Source organism: Barbus barbus (assembly GCF_936440315.1).
Source record: "Barbus barbus genome assembly, chromosome: 50".
Lineage (NCBI taxonomy): Eukaryota > Metazoa > Chordata > Actinopteri > Cypriniformes > Cyprinidae > Barbus > Barbus barbus.
Window position 1 is genome coordinate 1,626,928 of NC_136728.1, and position 23,710 is coordinate 1,650,637.

The window sequence follows — 23,710 nt, forward strand, 5'->3', positions numbered from 1 at the left end:
GCAATAGATTACATGGACATCTACTGGTATAAATGCAGAAAACTGGATATAACCAGAAATGAGCTCATAAATGCATGGGAGTAATAGTATGTTTGCCAGCTCGCTCTCAATATATTTTATTATATTGTGTCACACAACACATTTGAATGCAGATCACTACTACTTCATGCTTTACAACAAGGATGTTTTCCAAGTAATACTATGACCAGAACTTTCCAATTTGTGCTTTGGTGTCTCTGTACCTTTTGGAGCATAATACAGCATTAGATGGTTTTGTGCTTTTGTAAACAAATATGTGAAATTATCAATCATGCAGTCATGAAAAGTAGGTCATTTTAAATGCATCACAGGTTTTTCCTCTGTAAGGCATGGTCACTGAGTAGATGTATGTGAATCAGTCCTAATGATGATTTTGTGTATTTGTGGTCTGTGCAGAGAGAGTTCACTCGAGCAGGTCTAATCTGCACAGAGCTCGTAGTGAGGAGAGCCCGAGCACCAGAAGCCCCCGTACACGGTCAGCACAAATATCTCTCTTTCTCCCATTGTTTATCACCGAGTACTCATAATGTAGTTTCTGCTTCTCCTGTTTCATGTCTTCTGTTGTTCTGTCTCTCTAATGGCCTGGTAAACACAGCCTTGTTTTCTGTGCATGATATCCTAAATGGGCTGAAGAATCACAAGTTAGTGTTAGGGGTTAGTGTTAAATAATTAAATTAAATTAATAAATGAATGAAAAAAGTAGAGTATATCAGCTTTTTGTTGCATACGGTTACTGTGTATGGAACATCGCACACACAATTATTTATTATGATTGAATTGTGCTGAGAGAACATGCGTGGGCATATAAAAAAAAAGAGAAATATTTAAAGAAATTCTGTTGCTTAATTGTACAATTAAAAGGATAAATGGTCAGTTCTGTCAAACCAGGAGTTGCCAAACCCTCAAGTGTGCTCCAAATAATCATGACTGGCAAGCAAATGTTTTTCATAAGCAAATTTTGATCATAAACATTATCTAGTCAGTCTAGGCCTGATTTACTAAGATCCCAAATAATAGGATTTGCTTGGACAATGTAGCAAATTGTGTGCACCCTCCGTGGGATTGTTACAGGATGTTTACTAAAAATAGTTGCCCCATGTTGGACATACCCAAAATTAAATATATTCACTGTGTGTGGGTTTACAGAGGCATGACTGGAAATACACAGAAATAACCGTCACACATATGTACAGTAACAACGCAGTGTCTGATATGAATCTCTCATACATTTCCAGAAGTTTAGCTCATTCTGTGGGTTCTTGTGGAGATTCTCCAGCGGACATCGGAGGAGCTGTTCTCACGAATGGAGAACTGAACGGAGAAGCGGCGGATGATGCATGCCGGCGCAGCTCAAAGACGGCCATCAACAGCCTGAGCAATGCAGGTCGGACACACACACACACACACACACACACACTTTATAAACATACAAACTCACTCAGGCTGCTATGGATTATGACCATAACATAATGTGATAGAGATGAGCACACATCACCTTATATAATCAATGTGTCCTTTCTAGTGCTGTCAAACGATTAATCGCATCCAAAATAAAAGTTTTTGATTACATAATATATGCATGTGTACTGTGTATATTTATGTATATATAAATAAACACATGCATGTATATATTTAAGAAAAATGTTATGTTTATATATTAAATATATTTATACAGTCAGGTCCATAAATATTGGGACATCGACACAATTCTAACATTTTTGTCTCTATACACCACCACAATGGATTTCACATGAAACGAACAAGATGTGCTTTAACTGCAGACTGTCGGCTTTAATTTGAGGGTATTTTTTCAGTTTCATTTGAACGTGTTAAACTGACAGCCCTAGGCATAATATATAAACATCGTCCTACTTAGGGCCTAGTAAACACTCTGCTTTGGTATTAGGGCTGCGCGATTAATCGAAATTAAATCACAAAGGCGATAAATCAGGAATGTGCAGAAGCTGCGATTGTCCTGCGTATCTCTCAGTGAAGCACGGTTCTGTGATCAGTAGTAAATCTCCATCCGAAGGCCAGAGAAACTCCAAATACACCCCGCAGAACAAATCAAGAAAACTCCCTATAGCGGTTCCTGAATAAACAGAAGATTTAACTGCTTTCATTGATTCAACGTGACTAATAAACACACGACTACAACAATATATGGTTTATCTGAGTTCGTCTTATTATCATTTTTATTATAATAAATTAAATCATCTGCGATAATGAACGTGATATTGCGTAGCTTGCCAGTGAACCACAGCTCTGTGTAGTAAATGCTGCTCCATCTGAAAGCACGTGATGGAGATTTACTACTAATCACAGAACCGGCTTTACTGACGAGATGCGCATGACTATCGCATTCGATTAATCGTGCAGCCCTAATTGGTATGATGGTGTTCAAATGGAATTTTTTGTTCTTTGCTCAGGTAAAGGTGAGACTGATGCTAATGGCTCACCCTCCCTGAGCTCAACCCTCTCTGCTGAGATGGACAGTTCTGCCCCGCCACCAGCCACAGAGACCCCGTCCTCCACCGACCAGAGCAGTACAGCCACAGAGACACAGACCAGCGATGCACTGCCTGCTGGGTACGGCACAGAGCTGCGGCTGAATTCAAACATCAACACATGCCGTATCGGTTTGCTCAGTGTTTTTATCTCTTGTAGATGGGAACAGCGAATTCTCCCTCATGGACGAGTCTACTATGTGGATCATAACACAAAGACCACCACATGGGAGAGACCCCTCCCACCAGGGTGTGTATCTGTCTTTATCACATGTTTGTGTTTATAATGTTTAAGGAAGGAGTTACTAGATCAGTCCATCCCTAACAATTTGCATCTCAAATCTTATTTCAATTTATCTTATTTGATTTGTATCGGTTATGATAATATCGTAATTGTTGTTTTAACAATGTGGAAGCTTACTTTATCGAGTAGGTCAGTCACTTTACAAAAAACAAACAAAACCTTGAGATGCACACATTTACTGAGGGATATAGAATATCAGCAAGTGTGATACTGACCATTGAAAATGGGTTATATTCAGCAATTGATTTATCTAAATGTAAATGTTTAATATGAGTCCACACACACACACCTTTACGATCACATATCTTAAAAAAAATTAATCTAACAGTAAGAAGGAGTGATTCTCTTTGGAAGTCAGTTGTGCCTTTTGACACTTGTGTGTTCCTGTGACCTGTTTCATCAAACCAGAACAATCAGTGAAGGTTCATGATGAACTTTGCTGTAAAAACCATGTGATAAGATTTGGTGTCCATTGGTGTTTGGACCCCGATGATTGCCTCTTGCAGTTATATTTGTCATTGAATTTTATTTCTGATCAAATATAATAATTTGACATAAAAGATAATACATACATCTAATAATGTTAATCAAACTAATATTACTTAGTCTATTTGTGATATTTTCTCTGTTTTCAATTTTTCATGTTAATTGTGAATGATCAACCCCCACAGTGTATATAAGATGCGATTGGTCAGATTTTCAACAATTTCACTAAAGATAATGAATATTTTGTGAAGGTGCACTTAGTACCGTAGAACTTTTACACTCTTTATCAGACAGAAATGACGTTTGAGGTAATCAGGCATAGGTGTTTTATTTATTTCTTTTGAGGATTTTTATCGAAAGGGTGAAATACAGTTTTATTACGTTTAAATCTTTATTCTTTTTTTCCATCTTTTGGAGACTTGATCAATAGCTTGAGTTGGTAAGCAGATGTAAATTTATTTTCATGAACAAAACATTTTTTTATAGGTGAAATTTAAATATTAGTTAGGTAAATTGGTAGACACTCCATTTCTAGCGATTATCATCAATTTGATTTTACAGATACTATTTAAACTAAACTGAGCTAGACGATGACATCTCTGAACTCAATAATGAAATGCCTTTAACTGAAAATTGAGTGTTTAATCTTATTAATATAGCTGCGAGCAGCGATGACGGGCCCAAGCCGTCAGCATACGCCACCCCGGTGGCATCGATAAAACGGTGCCCAGCGAGCACAAGCATTACAGTAACCCTCTGGCAGTTTGGTTTTAAGGGATACGGCAATTAAAGGGTTAATCCAAACCATCAACTCTGTGAAACACACACACACACAGAACAACATATAAAACTTTAAATTCTGTGAAAATATATTTTTCATTGGTAGTTGATGTTAGTTAATGCATTTACTAATGCTAACAAATGAGAAATTATTATAGTTACCAAAGGTTTTAATGATTTATTTTTCCATTAACTAACATGAATATTTTTTTCTAACACAAATGAATAAAGTAAAAAATATATTGTTAATATTTAATGTTATTTGTGAATTAACCAATGTTAAAAAACAACATTATTTAACTGTTGTTAATTTACATCATTAATAAATATATACCATTTAATGTTGATCAAAATCAATTCCAAAATGTGTTAATATATTATTACATTTTAAAGTTTTATCTTTTGAACATGACTATTTTTCTAATATTAAAAATATTTTGTTCATTGTTAGTTCGTTGTAAGTTCATACTATCAATGAAGAATTAACATGCTGTAAAATATATATTTTTCATTGTTAGTTCATGTTAATTAATGCATTCCCTACTGTTAACAAATGAGACTTAATTATAAAGTGTTATCAAAACCTTTAATGCTTTATAAGCATTTTTTAAGGATTTTATTGAGAAGTTTAAACAGACCCTCTCTCTCTCTCTCTCTCCCCCTCCACACTCACTGAACTCACACAGTCAGTCACTCACCCAGTCACCCACCGCACACATTAGAAGCACAGAGACAGGAGAACTCTGATAAGTTTTAAATTTTCTCCTCTCCATAGTGTATTGTAAATTCATGAAATTAATCACATATCCTCAGACTGTATTGTTCTGTGTATGTAATTTTTTATGAAGTGTTTGGAAGCTGCTCTTAAAAGATAAAAAAAAAAAAGTTCTCTTTTTTCTGTAACTTTAATAAATTTCCATTAAATCATCGTTCAAGATATCCTAAATCCGTCCACAATTTAGCATCTTCAGTATTTTGGCATCATGAGAAAAAATGTTTGGTGTGATTTCTGTGTTTCTGCTTGAAGGAGTATGAATTTGTTTACAGCCTGTTTAAAAAAAACCCACATTAAAATAAATATAGCCGACTTCCTGTTGGTCGTAGCTAATGACTGTAAAATAGAAAGTTGTCCGGATTAATAAGAACAATTTATGTACCGAGTTTGGTGTCTGTAGCTATCATTATATATATATATATATAAACATTAATAATTATATACCATTTAATGTTGTTCAATATTAATTCCAAAATGTGTTAATATATTATTAAATTTTAAAGTTTATCTTTTGAACATGACTATTTTTCTAACATTAAAAAGATTAATAAATGCTTTAAAAAAAAATTGTTCTTTGTTAGTTCATACTATCCTGGAAGAATTAACATGCTGTAAAAATATATTTTTCATTGTTAGTTCACGTTAATTAATGCATTTCCTAATGTTAAGAAATGAGACCTTATTATAAAGTGTTATCAAAACCTTTAATGCTTTATAAGCATTTTTTAAGGATTTTATTGAGAAGTTTAAACAGACCCTCTCTCTCTCTCTCTTTCTCTCCCCCTCCCCCTCCACACTCACTAAACTCACACAGTCAGTCACCCACCCAGTCACCCACCGCACACATTAGAAGCACAGAGACAGGAGAACTCTGATAAGTTTGAAAATTTTCTTTTCGCCATAGTGTATTGTAAATTCATGAAATAATCACATATCCTGAGACTGTATTGTTCTGTGTATGTAATTTTTTATGAAGTGTTTGGAAGCTGCTCTTAAAAGATAAAAAAAAAAAAGTGTTCTTTTTTACTGTAACTTTAATAAATTGCCATTAAATCATCGTTCAAGATATCCTAAATCCGTCCGCAATTTAGCATCATCAGTATTTTGGCATCATGACAAAAAATGTTTGGTGTGATTTCCGTGTTTCTGATTGGAGGAGTATGAATTTGTTTACAGCCCGTTTAAAAAAAAAAAACACACATTAAAATAAATATAGCCGACTTCCTGTTGGTCGTAGCTAATGACTGTAAATTAGAAAGTTGTCCGGATTAATAAGAACAATTTATATACCGAGTTTGGTGTCTGTAGCTATCATATATATATATATATATATACAAATTAATAATTATATACCATTTAATGTTGATCAATATTAATTCCAAAATGTGTTAATATATTATTAAATTTTAAAGTTTATCTTTTGAACATGACTATTTTTCTAACATTAAAAAGATTAATAAATGCTTTAAAAAAAATTGCTCTTTGTTATTTCATACTATCATGGAAGAATTAACATGCTGTAAAAATATATTTTTCATTGTTAGTTCACGTTAATTAATGCATTTCCTAATGTTAAGAATTGAGACCTTATTATAAAGTGTTATCAAAATCTTTAATGATTTATAAGCATTTTTTTAAGATTTTAAAAAACAGACCCTCTCTCTCTTTCTCTCTCTCACCCACTGCCTCAATCCACACTCAATCCACACAGTCACTCACACAGTCACTCACAGCCCACCCCCACCCCTCACTCAGCAGCAGTGACAGGGAGCTCTCACTCAGAGGCAGGCTGGCAGGGAGCTCTCACTCAAAAGCAGCTCTGATAGTTTTTAAATTTTCTCCTCCGCATAGTGTATTGTAAATTCATGAAATTAATCCCATAACCTCAGACTGTATTGTTCTGTGTATGTAATTTTTTATGAAGTGTTTGGAAGCTGCTCTTAAAAGATAAAAAAAAAATGTTTTTTCTTGTTTACTGTAACTTTAATAAATTTCCATTAAATCATCGTTCAAGATATCCTAAATCCGTCCGCAATTTAGCATCATCAGTATTTTGGCATCATGATAAAAAATGTTTGGTGTGATTTCCGTGTTTCTGTTTGGAGGAGTATGAATTTGTTTACAGCCCGTTTAAAAAAAAAAACCCACATTAAAATAAATATAGCCGACTTCCTGTTGGTCGTAGCTAATGACTGTAAATTAGAAAGTTGTCCGGATTAATAAGAACAATTTATGTACCGAGTTTGGTGTCTGTAGCTATCATTATATATATATAAACATTAATAATTATATACCATTTAATGTTGATCAATATTAATTCCAAAATGTGTTAATATATTATTACATTTGAAAGTTTATCTTTTGAACATGACTATTTTTCTAACATTAAAAAGATTAATAAATGCTTTAAAAAAATTGTTCTTTGTTAGTTCATACTATCATGGAAGAATTAACATGATGTAAAAATATATTTTTCATTGTTAGTTCACGTTAATTAATGCATTTCCTAATGTTAAGAATTGAGACCTTATTTAATGATTTATAAGCATTTTTTAAAGATTTTAAAAAACAGACCCTCTCTCTCTTTCTCTCTCTCACCCAGCTCCTCAATCCACACAGTCACTCACACAGTCACTCACACCCCACCCCACCCCACCCCTCACTCAGCTGCAGGCTGACAGGGATCTCTCACTCAGAAGCAGTCTAAGAGCTCTCTGATAGTTTTTAAATTTTCTCCTAAGCATAGTGTATTGTAAATTCATGAAATTAATCACATATCCTCAGACTGTATTGTTCTGTGTATGTAATTTTTTATGAAGTGTTTGGAAGCTGCTCTTAAAAGATAAAAAAAAAAAAAAATTATCTTTTTTACTGTAACTTTAATAAATTGCCATTAAATCATCGTTCAAGATATCCTAAATCCGTCCGCAATTTAGCATCTTCAGTATTTTGGCATCATGATAAAAAATGTTTGGTGTGATTTCCGTGTTTCTGCTTGGAGGAGTATTAATTTGTTTACAGCCCGTTTTTAAAAAAAACCCACATTAAAATAAATATAGCCGACTTCCTGTTGGTCGTAGCTAATGACTGTAAATTAGAAAATTGTCCGGATTAATAAGAACAATTTATGTACCGAGTTTGGTGTCTGTAGCTAAAACTAACCCCCTCATTTTTGACAAAAGGTGGCGCTATAGAGTGTCTCTTCCACGCCCGTTTATGAGCTTTTTCCAGTGTCTAACTATCATTAATACTGATATGTGTGTTGAGTTTCATGACATTCTAAACATGTTATCTGCCTCAAAATCACCAGAAACGAATTTTCAACTTTGACACGTTGCCATGGCAACATAATTTTAGATATCAATATTCCCTTCACAGTTTTACATCGGCCGTGTTTTGACATTATTCTGGTGAAGTTTGAAGCAAATCGAGGTAAAAGAAGATGCTGAATTCAAAGCATTTTGAAAACGACACACTTCCTGCAGCCAGTTGGTGGCGCTATAACTTTCAGTCATAATAGTCACATCTATCCGATCGGCATCATACAACGAACAAATCACTGAAGTTTGATATACATCATACAATGTATGTGGACGTTATTAGGCATTTCCTGGGTCTCATTTTTCGCCATAACTTCATCGCCTCGCCACGGGCAAACCGTTCGACATATCAAAAATATCTTCGCAATTTAGCGTCCCCAATGTCTTGAGATCATGTTCACCTAGTTTGGTGGCAATCGTATGGAAATCCTCAGAGGAGTATATCAAATTCCAGAGCATGCGCTTTTTAAACAGCCCTGAATAGCCGACTTCCTGTTGGGCGGAGCCTATGACATGCTGCGCGGAAGTTGTTCGGCTCAATGAGTTCTATATGTGTACCGAGTTTCATATGAATACGTGCAAGTATGTGTGAGCTATACATCAAGCTTTCTGACAATTTTCCAGGGGGCGCCGTAGAGCCCCTGTGCCACGCCCGGGTCCCAGCCTCAGCGGCGTCCTAATGGCCGCAGGTTCCAACGTGCGTGCCAATTTTCGAGAGTTTTCGGGCACGTTAAGGCCCCCAAAAGTGCCCGGATGATTGAAATAAAAAAAAAAAAAAAAAAAAAAAAAAAATATAGCTGCGAGCAGCGATGACGGGCCCAAGCCGTCAGAATACGCCACCCCGGTGGCATCGATAAAACGGTGCCCAGCGAGCACAAGCATCACAGTAACCCTCTGGCAGTTTGGTTTTAAGGGATACGGCAATTAAAGGGTTAATCCAAACCATCAATTCTGTGAAACACACACACACAGAACATATAAAACTTTAAATTCTGTGAAAATATATTTTTCATTGGTAGTTTATGTTAGTTAATGCATTTACTAATGCTAACAAATGAGAAATTATTATAGTTACCAAAGCTTTTAATGATTTATAAGCATTTTTTAATGATTTATTTTTCCATTAACTAACATGAATAATTTTTTCTAACACAAATTAATAAAGTAAAAAATATATTGTTAATATTTAATGTTATTTGTGAATTAACCAATGTTAAAAAACAACATTATTTAACTGTTGTTAATTTACATCATTAATAAATATATACCATTTAATGTTGATCAAAATCAATTCCAAAATGTGTTAATATATTATTAAATTTTAAAGTTTTATCTTTTGAACATGACTATTTTTCTAATATAAAAAATATTTTGTTCATTGTTAGTTCATTGTAAGTTCATACTATCAATGAAGAATTAACATGCTGTAAAAAATATATTTTTCATTGTTAGTTCATGTTAATTAATGCATTCACTACTGTTAACAAATGAGACTTAATTATAAAGTGTTATCAAAACCTTTAATGCTTTATAAGCATTTTTTAAGGATTTTATTGAGATGTTTAAACAGACCCTCTCTCTCTCTCTCTCCCCCTCCACACTCACTGAACTCACACAGTCAGTCACCCACCCAGTCACCTACCGCAAACATTAGAAGCACAGAGACAGGAGAACTCTGATAGTTTTAATTTTCTGCTCTCCATAGTGTATTGTAAATTCATGAAATTAATCACATATCCTCAGACTGTATAGTTCTGTGTATGTAATTTTTTATGAAGTGTTTGGAAGCTGCTCTTAAAAGAAAAAAAAAAAAGAAAAGTTTTCTCTTTTTTACTGTAACTTTAATAAATTGCCATTAAATCATCGTTCAAGATATCCTAAATCCGTCCGCAATTTAGCATCTTCAGTATTTTGGCATCATAAGAAAAAATGTTTGGTGTGATTTATGTGTTTCTGTTTGGAGGAGTATGAATTTGTTTACAGCCTGTTTAAAAACAAAACCCACATTAAAATAAATATAGCCGACTTCCTGTTGGTCGTAGCTAATGACTGTAAATTAGAAAGTTGTCCGGATTAATAAGAACAATTTATGTACTGAGTTTGGTGTCTGTAGCTATCATTATATATATATAAACATTAATAATTATATACCATTTAATGTTGATCAATATTAATTCCAAAATGTGTTAATATATTATTACATTTTAAAGTTTATCTTTTGAACATGACTATTTTTCTAACATTAAAAAGATTAATAAATGCTTTAAAAAAATTGTTCTTTGTTAGTTCATACTATCATGGAAGAATTAACATGCTGTAAAAATATATTTTTCATTGTTAGTTCACGTTAATTAATGCATTTCCTAATGTTAAGAATTGAGACCTTATTTAATGATTTATAAGCATTTTTTAAAGATTTTAAAAAACAGACCCTCTCTCTCTCTTTCTCTCTCTCACCCAGCTCCTCAATCCACACAGTCACTCACACAGTCACTCACACCCCACCCCTCACTCAGCTGCAGGCTGGCAGGGAGCTCTCACTCAGCAGTCTAACAGCTTTCTGATAGTTTTTAAATTTTCTCCTAAGCATAGTGTATTGTAAATTCATGAAATTAATCACATATCCTCAGACTGTATGGTTCTGTGTATGTAATTTTTTATGAAGTGTTTGGAAGCTTCTCTTAAAAGATAAAAAAAAAAAAAAATTATCTTTTTTACTGTAACTTTAATAAATTGCCATTAAATCATCGTTCAAGATATCCTAAATCCGTCCGCAATTTAGCATCTTCAGTATTTTGGCATCATGATAAAAAATGTTTGGTGTGATTTCCGTGTTTCTGCTTGGAGGAGTATTAATTTGTTTACAGCCCGTTTTTAAAAAAAACCCACATTAAAATAAATATAGCCGACTTCCTGTTGGTCGTAGCTAATGACTGTAAATTAGAAAGTTGTCCGGATTAATTAGAACAATTTATGTACCGAGTTTGGGGTCTGTAGCTAAAACTAACCCCCTCATTTTTGACAAAAGGTGGCGCTATAGAGTGTCTCTTCCACGCCCGTTTATGAGCTTTTTCCAGTGTCTAACTATCATTAATACTCATATGTGTGTTGAGTTTCATGACATTCTAAACATGTTATCTGCCTCAAAATCACCAGAAACGAATTTTCAACTTTGACACGTTGCCATGGCAACATAATTTTAGATATCAATATTCCCTTCACAGTTTTACATCGGCCGTGTTTTGACATTATTCTGGTGAAGTTTGAAGCAAATCGAGTAAAAAGAAGATGCTGAATTCAAAGCATTTTGAAAACGACACACTTCCTGCAGCCAGTTGGTGGCGCTATAACTTTCAGTCATAATAGTCACATCTATCCGATCGGCATCATACAACGAACAAACCACTGGAGTTTGATCTACATCATACAATGTATGTGGACGTTATTAGGCATTTCCTGGGTCTCATTTTTCGCCATAACTTCATCGCCTCGCCACGGGCAAACCGTTCGACATATCAAAAATATCTTCGCAATTTAGCGTCCCCAATGTCTTGAGATCATGTTCACCGAGTTTGGTGGCAATCGTATGGAAATCCTCAGAGGAGTATATCAAATTCCAGAGCATGCGCTTTTTAAACAGCCCTGAATAGCCGACTTCCTGTTGGGCGGAGCCTAAGACATGCTGTGCGGAAGTTGTTCGGCTCAATGAGTTCTATATGTGTACCGAGTTTCATATGAATACGTGCAAGTATGTGTGAGCTATACATCGTGTTTTCTGACAATTTTCCAGGGGGCGCCGTAGAGCCCCTGTGCCACGCCCAGGTCCCAGCCTCAGCGGCGTCCTAATGGCCGCAGGTTCCAATGTGCGTGCCAATTTTCGAGAGTTTTCGGGCACGTTAAGGCCCCCAAAAGTGCCCGGATGATTGAAATAAAAAATAAAAAAAAAAAAAAAAATAATAATCCTTAGAAGAACAATAGGGCCCTGCGCCTTACTGGCTTGGGCCCTAATAAATATAGCTGCGAGCAGCGATGACGGGCCCAAGCCGTCAGCATACGCCACCCCGGTGGCATCGATAAAACGGTGCCCAGCGAGCACAAGCATCACAGTAACCCTCTGGCAGTTTGGTTTTAAGGGATACGGCAATTAAAGGGTTAATCCAAACCATCAACTCTGTGAAACACACACACACAGAACAACATATAAAACTTTAAATTCTATGAAAATATATTTTTCATTGGTAGTTGATGTTAGTTAATGCATTTACTAATGCTAACAAATGAGAAATTATTATAGTTACCAAAGGTTTTAATGATTTATAAGCATTTTTTAATGATTTATTTTTCCATTAACTAAAATGAATAATTTTTTCTAACACAAATGAATAAAGTAAAAAATATATTGTTAATATTTAATGTTATTTGTGAATTAACCAATGTTAAAAAACAACATTATTTAACTGTTGTTAATTTACATCATTAATAAATATATACCATTTAATGTTGAAATCAATGTTTTAATGTTTAAAATCAATTCCAAAATGTGTTAATATATTAAATTTTAAAGTTTTATCTTTTGAACATGACTATTTTTCTAATATTAAAAATATTATGTTCATTGTTAGCTCATTGTAAGTTCATACTATCAATGAAGAATTAACATGCTTTAAAAAATATATTTTTCATTGTTAGTTCATGTTAATTAATGCATTCCCTACTGTTAACAAATGAGACTCAATTATAAAGTGTTATCAAAACCTTTAATGCTTTAAGCATTTTTTAAGGATTTTATTGAGAAGTTTAAACAGACTCTCTCTCTCTCTCTCTCTCTCTCTCTCTCTCTCTCTCTCTCTCTCTCTCTCTCTCCCCCTCCACACTCACTGAACTCACACAGTCAGTCACTCACCCAGTCACCCACCGCACACATTAGAAGCACAGTGACAGGATATCTCTGATAAGTTTTAAAATTTTCTTCTCGCCATAGTGTACTGTAAATTCATGGAATTAATCACATATCCTCAGACTGTCTTGTTCTGTGTTTGGTGTGAATTTGTGGTTTCTGCTTGGAGGTGTATGAATTTGTTTACAGCCCGTTTTGAAAAAAAAAAACACATAAAAAAAAAAAAGCCGACTTCCTGTTGGTCGTAGCTAATGTCTGTAAATTAGAAAGTTGTCCGGCTTAATGTGAACAATTTATGTACCAAGTTTGGTGTCTGTAGCTATCATTATATATATATAATCATTAATAATTATATTCCATTTAATGTTGATCAATATTAATTCCAAAATGTGTTAATATATTATTAAATTTTAAAGTTTCTCTTTTGAACATGACTATTTTTCTAACATTAAAAATATTTTGTTCATTGTTAGTTCATTGTAAGTTCATACTATCAATGAAGAATTAACATGCTGTAAAAAATTATATTTTTCATTGTTAGTTCATGTTAATTAATGCATTCCCTACTGTTAACAATTGAGACTTAATTATAAAGTGTTATGAAAACCTTTAATGCTTTATAAGCATTTTTTAAAGATTTAAAAAAAACAGACCCTCTCTCTCTTTCTCTCTCTCACCCAGCTCCTCAATCCACACAGTCACTCACACAGTCACTCACACCCCACCCCACCCCCACCCCCTCACTCAGCTGCAGGCTGACAGGGAACTCTCACTCATAGAAGCATTGTAACAACTGTCTGATAGTTTTTAAATTTTCTCCTCTGCATAGTGTATTGTAAATTCATGAAATTAATCACATATCCTCAGACTGTATTGTTCTGTGTATGTAATTTTTTATGAAGTGTTTGGAAGCTGCTCTTAAAAGATAAAAAAAAAAAAAAAATCTCTTTTTTACTGTAACTTTAATAAATTGCCATTAAATCATCGTTCAAGATATCCTAAATCCGTCCGCAATTTAGCATCTTCAGTATTTTGGCATCATGAGAAAAAATGTTTGGTGTGATTTACGTGTTTCTGCTTTGAGGAGTATGAATTTGTTTACAGCCCGTTTTAAAAAAAAACCCACATTAAAATAAATATAGCCGACGTCCTGTTGGTCGTAGCTAATGACTGTAAATTAGAAAGTTGTCCGGATTAATAAGAACAATTTATGTACCGAGTTTGGTGTCTGTAGCTAAAACTAACCCCCCCATTTTTGACAAAAGGTGGCGCTATAGAGTGCCTCTTCCACGCCCGTTTATGAGGTTTTTCCAGTGTCTAACTATCATTAAAATGGATATGTGTGTTGAGTTTCATGACATTCTAAACATGTTATCTGCCTCAAAATCACCAGAAACGAATTTTCAACTTTGACACGTTGCCATGGCAACATAATTTTAGATATCAATATTCCCTTCACAGTTTTACATCGGCCGTGTTTTGACATTATTCTGGTGAAGTTTGAAGCAAATCGAGTAAAAATAAGATGCTGAATTCAAATAATTTTGAAAACGACACACTTCCTGCAGCCAGTTGGTGGCGCTATAACTTTCAGTCATAATAGTCACATCTATCCGATCGGCATCATACAACGAACAAACCACTGGAGTTTGATCTACATCATACAATGTATGTGGACGTTATTAGGCATTTCCTGGGTCTCATTTTTCGCCATAACTTCATCGCCTCGCCACGGGCAAACCGTTCGACATATCAAAAATATCTTCGCAATTTAGCGTCCCCAATGTCTTGAGATCATGTTCACCGAGTTTGGTGGCAATCGTATGGAAATCCTCAGAGGAGTATATCAAATTCCAGAGCATGCGCTTTTTAAACAGCCCTGAATAGCCGACTTCCTGTTGGGCAGACCCTAAGACATGCAACGTGAAAGTTGTTCAGCTCAATGAGTTCTATATGTGTACCGAGTTTCATATGAATACGTGCAAGTATGTGTGAGCTATACATCAAGTTTTCTGACAATTTTCCAGGGGGCGCCGTAGAGCCCCTGTGCCACGCCCGGGTCCCAGCCTCAGCGGCGTCCTAATGGCCGCAGGTTCCAATGTGCGTGCCAATTTTCAAGAGTTTTCGGGCACGTTAAGGCCCCCAAAAGTGCCCGGATGATTGAAATAAAAAAAAAAAAATAAAAAAAAAAAATAAAAAATATAGCTGCAAGCAGCGATGACGGGCCCAAGCCGTCAGTGCATACGCCACCCCGGTGGCATCGATAAAACGGTGCCCAGCGAGCACGCACATCACAGTAACCCTCTGGCAGTTTGGTTTTAAGGGATACGGCAATTAAAGGGTTATTCCAAACCATCAACTCTGTGAAACACACACACACACAGAACAACATATAAAACTTTAAATTCTGTGAAAATATATTTTTCATTGGTAGTTGATGTTAGTTAATGCATTTACTAATGCTAACAAATTAGAAATTATTATAGTTACCAAAGGTTTTAATGATTTATAAGCATTTTTTAATGATTTATTTTTCCATTAACTAAAATGAATAATTTTTTCTAACACAAATGAATAAAGTAAAAAATATATTGTTAATATTTAATGTTATTTGTGAATTAACCAATGTTAAAAAACAACATTATTTAACTGTTGTTAGTTAACATCAACAATAATTATATACCATTTAATGGTGATCAATATTAAAAACAGACCCTCTCTCTCTCTTTCTCTCTCTCACCCACTGGCTCAATCCACACAGTCACTCACACAGTCACTCACACCCCACCCCACCCCACCCCTCACTCAGCTGCAGGCTGACAGGGATCTCTCACTCAGAAGCAGTCTAAGAGCTCTCTGATAGTTTTTAAATTTTCTCCTAAGCATAGTGTATTGTAAATTCATGAAATTAATCACATATCCTCAGACTGTATTGTTCTGTGTATGTAATTTTTTATGAAGTGTTTGGAAGCTGCTCTTAAAAGATAAAAAAAAAAAAAAATTATCTTTTTTACTGTAACTTTAATAAATTGCCATTAAATCATCGTTCAAGATATCCTAAATCCGTCCGCAATTTAGCATCTTCAGTATTTTGGCATCATGATAAAAAATGTTTGGTGTGATTTCCGTGTTTCTGCTTGGAGGAGTATTAATTTGTTTACAGCCCGTTTTTAAAAAAAACCCACATTAAAATAAATATAGCCGACTTCCTGTTGGTCGTAGCTAATGACTGTAAATTAGAAAATTGTCCGGATTAATAAGAACAATTTATGTACCGAGTTTGGTGTCTGTAGCTAAAACTAACCCCCTCATTTTTGACAAAAGGTGGCGCTATAGAGTGTCTCTTCCACGCCCGTTTATGAGCTTTTTCCAGTGTCTAACTATCATTAATACTGATATGTGTGTTGAGTTTCATGACATTCTAAACATGTTATCTGCCTCAAAATCACCAGAAACGAATTTTCAACTTTGACACGTTGCCATGGCAACATAATTTTAGATATCAATATTCCCTTCACAGTTTTACATCGGCCGTGTTTTGACATTATTCTGGTGAAGTTTGAAGCAAATCGAGGTAAAAGAAGATGCTGAATTCAAAGCATTTTGAAAACGACACACTTCCTGCAGCCAGTTGGTGGCGCTATAACTTTCAGTCATAATAGTCACATCTATCCGATCGGCATCATACAACGAACAAATCACTGAAGTTTGATATACATCATACAATGTATGTGGACGTTATTAGGCATTTCCTGGGTCTCATTTTTCGCCATAACTTCATCGCCTCGCCACGGGCAAACCGTTCGACATATCAAAAATATCTTCGCAATTTAGCGTCCCCAATGTCTTGAGATCATGTTCACCTAGTTTGGTGGCAATCGTATGGAAATCCTCAGAGGAGTATATCAAATTCCAGAGCATGCGCTTTTTAAACAGCCCTGAATAGCCGACTTCCTGTTGGGCGGAGCCTATGACATGCTGCGCGGAAGTTGTTCGGCTCAATGAGTTCTATATGTGTACCGAGTTTCATATGAATACGTGCAAGTATGTGTGAGCTATACATCAAGCTTTCTGACAATTTTCCAGGGGGCGCCGTAGAGCCCCTGTGCCACGCCCGGGTCCCAGCCTCAGCGGCGTCCTAATGGCCGCAGGTTCCAACGTGCGTGCCAATTTTCGAGAGTTTTCGGGCACGTTAAGGCCCCCAAAAGTGCCCGGATGATTGAAATAAAAAAAAAAAAAAAAAAAAAAAAAAATATAGCTGCGAGCAGCGATGACGGGCCCAAGCCGTCAGAATACGCCACCCCGGTGGCATCGATAAAACGGTGCCCAGCGAGCACAAGCATCACAGTAACCCTCTGGCAGTTTGGTTTTAAGGGATACGGCAATTAAAGGGTTAATCCAAACCATCAATTCTGTGAAACACACACACACAGAACATATAAAACTTTAAATTCTGTGAAAATATATTTTTCATTGGTAGTTTATGTTAGTTAATGCATTTACTAATGCTAACAAATGAGAAATTATTATAGTTACCAAAGCTTTTAATGATTTATAAGCATTTTTTAATGATTTATTTTTCCATTAACTAACATGAATAATTTTTTCTAACACAAATTAATAAAGTAAAAAATATATTGTTAATATTTAATGTTATTTGTGAATTAACCAATGTTAAAAAACAACATTATTTAACTGTTGTTAATTTACATCATTAATAAATATATACCATTTAATGTTGATCAAAATCAATTCCAAAATGTGTTAATATATTATTAAATTTTAAAGTTTTATCTTTTGAACATGACTATTTTTCTAATATAAAAAATATTTTGTTCATTGTTAGTTCATTGTAAGTTCATACTATCAATGAAGAATTAACATGCTGTAAAAAATATATTTTTCATTGTTAGTTCATGTTAATTAATGCATTCACTACTGTTAACAAATGAGACTTAATTATAAAGTGTTATCAAAACCTTTAATGCTTTATAAGCATTTTTTAAGGATTTTATTGAGATGTTTAAACAGACCCTCTCTCTCTCTCTCTCCCCCTCCACACTCACTGAACTCACACAGTCAGTCACCCACCCAGTCACCTACCGCAAACATTAGAAGCACAGAGACAGGAGAACTCTGATAGTTTTAATTTTCTGCTCTCCATAGTGTATTGTAAATTCATGAAATTAATCACATATCCTCAGACTGTATAGTTCTGTGTATGTAATTTTTTATGAAGTGTTTGGAAGCTGCTCTTAAAAGAAAAAAAAAAAAGAAAAGTTTTCTCTTTTTTACTGTAACTTTAATAAATTGCCATTAAATCATCGTTCAAGATATCCTAAATCCGTCCGCAATTTAGCATCTTCAGTATTTTGGCATCATAAGAAAAAATGTTTGGTGTGATTTATGTGTTTCTGTTTGGAGGAGTATGAATTTGTTTACAGCCTGTTTAAAAACAAAACCCACATTAAAATAAATATAGCCGACTTCCTGTTGGTCGTAGCTAATGACTGTAAATTAGAAAGTTGTCCGGATTAATAAGAACAATTTATGTACTGAGTTTGGTGTCTGTAGCTATCATTATATATATATAAACATTAATAATTATATACCATTTAATGTTGATCAATATTAATTCCAAAATGTGTTAATATATTATTACATTTTAAAGTTTATCTTTTGAACATGACTATTTTTCTAACATTAAAAAGATTAATAAATGCTTTAAAAAAATTGTTCTTTGTTAGTTCATACTATCATGGAAGAATTAACATGCTGTAAAAATATATTTTTCATTGTTAGTTCACGTTAATTAATGCATTTCCTAATGTTAAGAATTGAGACCTTATTTAATGATTTATAAGCATTTTTTAAAGATTTTAAAAAACAGACCCTCTCTCTCTCTTTCTCTCTCTCACCCAGCTCCTCAATCCACACAGTCACTCACACAGTCACTCACACCCCACCCCTCACTCAGCTGCAGGCTGGCAGGGAGCTCTCACTCAGCAGTCTAACAGCTTTCTGATAGTTTTTAAATTTTCTCCTAAGCATAGTGTATTGTAAATTCATGAAATTAATCACATATCCTCAGACTGTATGGTTCTGTGTATGTAATTTTTTATGAAGTGTTTGGAAGCTTCTCTTAAAAGATAAAAAAAAAAAAAAATTATCTTTTTTACTGTAACTTTAATAAATTGCCATTAAATCATCGTTCAAGATATCCTAAATCCGTCCGCAATTTAGCATCTTCAGTATTTTGGCATCATGATAAAAAATGTTTGGTGTGATTTCCGTGTTTCTGCTTGGAGGAGTATTAATTTGTTTACAGCCCGTTTTTAAAAAAAACCCACATTAAAATAAATATAGCCGACTTCCTGTTGGTCGTAGCTAATGACTGTAAATTAGAAAGTTGTCCGGATTAATTAGAACAATTTATGTACCGAGTTTGGGGTCTGTAGCTAAAACTAACCCCCTCATTTTTGACAAAAGGTGGCGCTATAGAGTGTCTCTTCCACGCCCGTTTATGAGCTTTTTCCAGTGTCTAACTATCATTAATACTCATATGTGTGTTGAGTTTCATGACATTCTAAACATGTTATCTGCCTCAAAATCACCAGAAACGAATTTTCAACTTTGACACGTTGCCATGGCAACATAATTTTAGATATCAATATTCCCTTCACAGTTTTACATCGGCCGTGTTTTGACATTATTCTGGTGAAGTTTGAAGCAAATCGAGTAAAAAGAAGATGCTGAATTCAAAGCATTTTGAAAACGACACACTTCCTGCAGCCAGTTGGTGGCGCTATAACTTTCAGTCATAATAGTCACATCTATCCGATCGGCATCATACAACGAACAAACCACTGGAGTTTGATCTACATCATACAATGTATGTGGACGTTATTAGGCATTTCCTGGGTCTCATTTTTCGCCATAACTTCATCGCCTCGCCACGGGCAAACCGTTCGACATATCAAAAATATCTTCGCAATTTAGCGTCCCCAATGTCTTGAGATCATGTTCACCGAGTTTGGTGGCAATCGTATGGAAATCCTCAGAGGAGTATATCAAATTCCAGAGCATGCGCTTTTTAAACAGCCCTGAATAGCCGACTTCCTGTTGGGCGGAGCCTAAGACATGCTGTGCGGAAGTTGTTCGGCTCAATGAGTTCTATATGTGTACCGAGTTTCATATGAATACGTGCAAGTATGTGTGAGCTATACATCGTGTTTTCTGACAATTTTCCAGGGGGCGCCGTAGAGCCCCTGTGCCACGCCCAGGTCCCAGCCTCAGCGGCGTCCTAATGGCCGCAGGTTCCAATGTGCGTGCCAATTTTCGAGAGTTTTCGGGCACGTTAAGGCCCCCAAAAGTGCCCGGATGATTGAAATAAAAAATAAAAAAAAAAAAAAAAATAATAATCCTTAGAAGAACAATAGGGCCCTGCGCCTTACTGGCTTGGGCCCTAATAAATATAGCTGCGAGCAGCGATGACGGGCCCAAGCCGTCAGCATACGCCACCCCGGTGGCATCGATAAAACGGTGCCCAGCGAGCACAAGCATCACAGTAACCCTCTGGCAGTTTGGTTTTAAGGGATACGGCAATTAAAGGGTTAATCCAAACCATCAACTCTGTGAAACACACACACACAGAACAACATATAAAACTTTAAATTCTATGAAAATATATTTTTCATTGGTAGTTGATGTTAGTTAATGCATTTACTAATGCTAACAAATGAGAAATTATTATAGTTACCAAAGGTTTTAATGATTTATAAGCATTTTTTAATGATTTATTTTTCCATTAACTAAAATGAATAATTTTTTCTAACACAAATGAATAAAGTAAAAAATATATTGTTAATATTTAATGTTATTTGTGAATTAACCAATGTTAAAAAACAACATTATTTAACTGTTGTTAATTTACATCATTAATAAATATATACCATTTAATGTTGAAATCAATGTTTTAATGTTTAAAATCAATTCCAAAATGTGTTAATATATTAAATTTTAAAGTTTTATCTTTTGAACATGACTATTTTTCTAATATTAAAAATATTATGTTCATTGTTAGCTCATTGTAAGTTCATACTATCAATGAAGAATTAACATGCTTTAAAAAATATATTTTTCATTGTTAGTTCATGTTAATTAATGCATTCCCTACTGTTAACAAATGAGACTCAATTATAAAGTGTTATCAAAACCTTTAATGCTTTAAGCATTTTTTAAGGATTTTATTGAGAAGTTTAAACAGACTCTCTCTCTCTCTCTCTCTCTCTCTCTCTCTCTCTCTCTCTCTCTCTCTCTCTCCCCCTCCACACTCACTGAACTCACACAGTCAGTCACTCACCCAGTCACCCACCGCACACATTAGAAGCACAGTGACAGGATATCTCTGATAAGTTTTAAAATTTTCTTCTCGCCATAGTGTACTGTAAATTCATGGAATTAATCACATATCCTCAGACTGTCTTGTTCTGTGTTTGGTGTGAATTTGTGGTTTCTGCTTGGAGGTGTATGAATTTGTTTACAGCCCGTTTTGAAAAAAAAAAACACATAAAAAAAAAAAAGCCGACTTCCTGTTGGTCGTAGCTAATGTCTGTAAATTAGAAAGTTGTCCGGCTTAATGTGAACAATTTATGTACCAAGTTTGGTGTCTGTAGCTATCATTATATATATATAATCATTAATAATTATATTCCATTTAATGTTGATCAATATTAATTCCAAAATGTGTTAATATATTATTAAATTTTAAAGTTTCTCTTTTGAACATGACTATTTTTCTAACATTAAAAATATTTTGTTCATTGTTAGTTCATTGTAAGTTCATACTATCAATGAAGAATTAACATGCTGTAAAAAATTATATTTTTCATTGTTAGTTCATGTTAATTAATGCATTCCCTACTGTTAACAATTGAGACTTAATTATAAAGTGTTATGAAAACCTTTAATGCTTTATAAGCATTTTTTAAAGATTTAAAAAAAACAGACCCTCTCTCTCTTTCTCTCTCTCACCCAGCTCCTCAATCCACACAGTCACTCACACAGTCACTCACACCCCACCCCACCCCCACCCCCTCACTCAGCTGCAGGCTGACAGGGAACTCTCACTCATAGAAGCATTGTAACAACTGTCTGATAGTTTTTAAATTTTCTCCTCTGCATAGTGTATTGTAAATTCATGAAATTAATCACATATCCTCAGACTGTATTGTTCTGTGTATGTAATTTTTTATGAAGTGTTTGGAAGCTGCTCTTAAAAGATAAAAAAAAAAAAAAAATCTCTTTTTTACTGTAACTTTAATAAATTGCCATTAAATCATCGTTCAAGATATCCTAAATCCGTCCGCAATTTAGCATCTTCAGTATTTTGGCATCATGAGAAAAAATGTTTGGTGTGATTTACGTGTTTCTGCTTTGAGGAGTATGAATTTGTTTACAGCCCGTTTTAAAAAAAAACCCACATTAAAATAAATATAGCCGACGTCCTGTTGGTCGTAGCTAATGACTGTAAATTAGAAAGTTGTCCGGATTAATAAGAACAATTTATGTACCGAGTTTGGTGTCTGTAGCTAAAACTAACCCCCCCATTTTTGACAAAAGGTGGCGCTATAGAGTGCCTCTTCCACGCCCGTTTATGAGGTTTTTCCAGTGTCTAACTATCATTAAAATGGATATGTGTGTTGAGTTTCATGACATTCTAAACATGTTATCTGCCTCAAAATCACCAGAAACGAATTTTCAACTTTGACACGTTGCCATGGCAACATAATTTTAGATATCAATATTCCCTTCACAGTTTTACATCGGCCGTGTTTTGACATTATTCTGGTGAAGTTTGAAGCAAATCGAGTAAAAATAAGATGCTGAATTCAAATAATTTTGAAAACGACACACTTCCTGCAGCCAGTTGGTGGCGCTATAACTTTCAGTCATAATAGTCACATCTATCCGATCGGCATCATACAACGAACAAACCACTGGAGTTTGATCTACATCATACAATGTATGTGGACGTTATTAGGCATTTCCTGGGTCTCATTTTTCGCCATAACTTCATCGCCTCGCCACGGGCAAACCGTTCGACATATCAAAAATATCTTCGCAATTTAGCGTCCCCAATGTCTTGAGATCATGTTCACCGAGTTTGGTGGCAATCGTATGGAAATCCTCAGAGGAGTATATCAAATTCCAGAGCATGCGCTTTTTAAACAGCCCTGAATAGCCGACTTCCTGTTGGGCAGACCCTAAGACATGCAACGTGAAAGTTGTTCAGCTCAATGAGTTCTATATGTGTACCGAGTTTCATATGAATACGTGCAAGTATGTGTGAGCTATACATCAAGTTTTCTGACAATTTTCCAGGGGGCGCCGTAGAGCCCCTGTGCCACGCCCGGGTCCCAGCCTCAGCGGCGTCCTAATGGCCGCAGGTTCCAATGTGCGTGCCAATTTTCAAGAGTTTTCGGGCACGTTAAGGCCCCCAAAAGTGCCCGGATGATTGAAATAAAAAAAAAAAAAAAAAAAAAAAAAAATAAAAAATATAGCTGCAAGCAGCGATGACGGGCCCAAGCCGTCAGTGCATAC

At 34.9% G+C, this 23,710-nt stretch overlaps 1 protein-coding gene across 4 annotated transcripts in view; it reads left to right on the forward strand.

Annotated features, from left to right (window-relative positions):
- The window catches only part of LOC306868536 (NEDD4-like E3 ubiquitin-protein ligase WWP2), a 77,269-nt gene that overhangs the window by 11,677 nt on the left and 41,882 nt on the right, over positions 1-23,710 (forward strand). For all 4 annotated transcript variants that reach the window (XM_079414752.1, XM_079414754.1, XM_079414751.1 and 1 more), the window contains exons 6-9: positions 436-514; positions 1,275-1,423; positions 2,469-2,628; positions 2,707-2,796. In XM_079414752.1, coding sequence (XP_079270878.1) covers positions 436-514; positions 1,275-1,423; positions 2,469-2,628; positions 2,707-2,796 — 478 coding nt within the window. The remainder of the gene's footprint in view (positions 1-435; positions 515-1,274; positions 1,424-2,468; positions 2,629-2,706; positions 2,797-23,710) is intronic.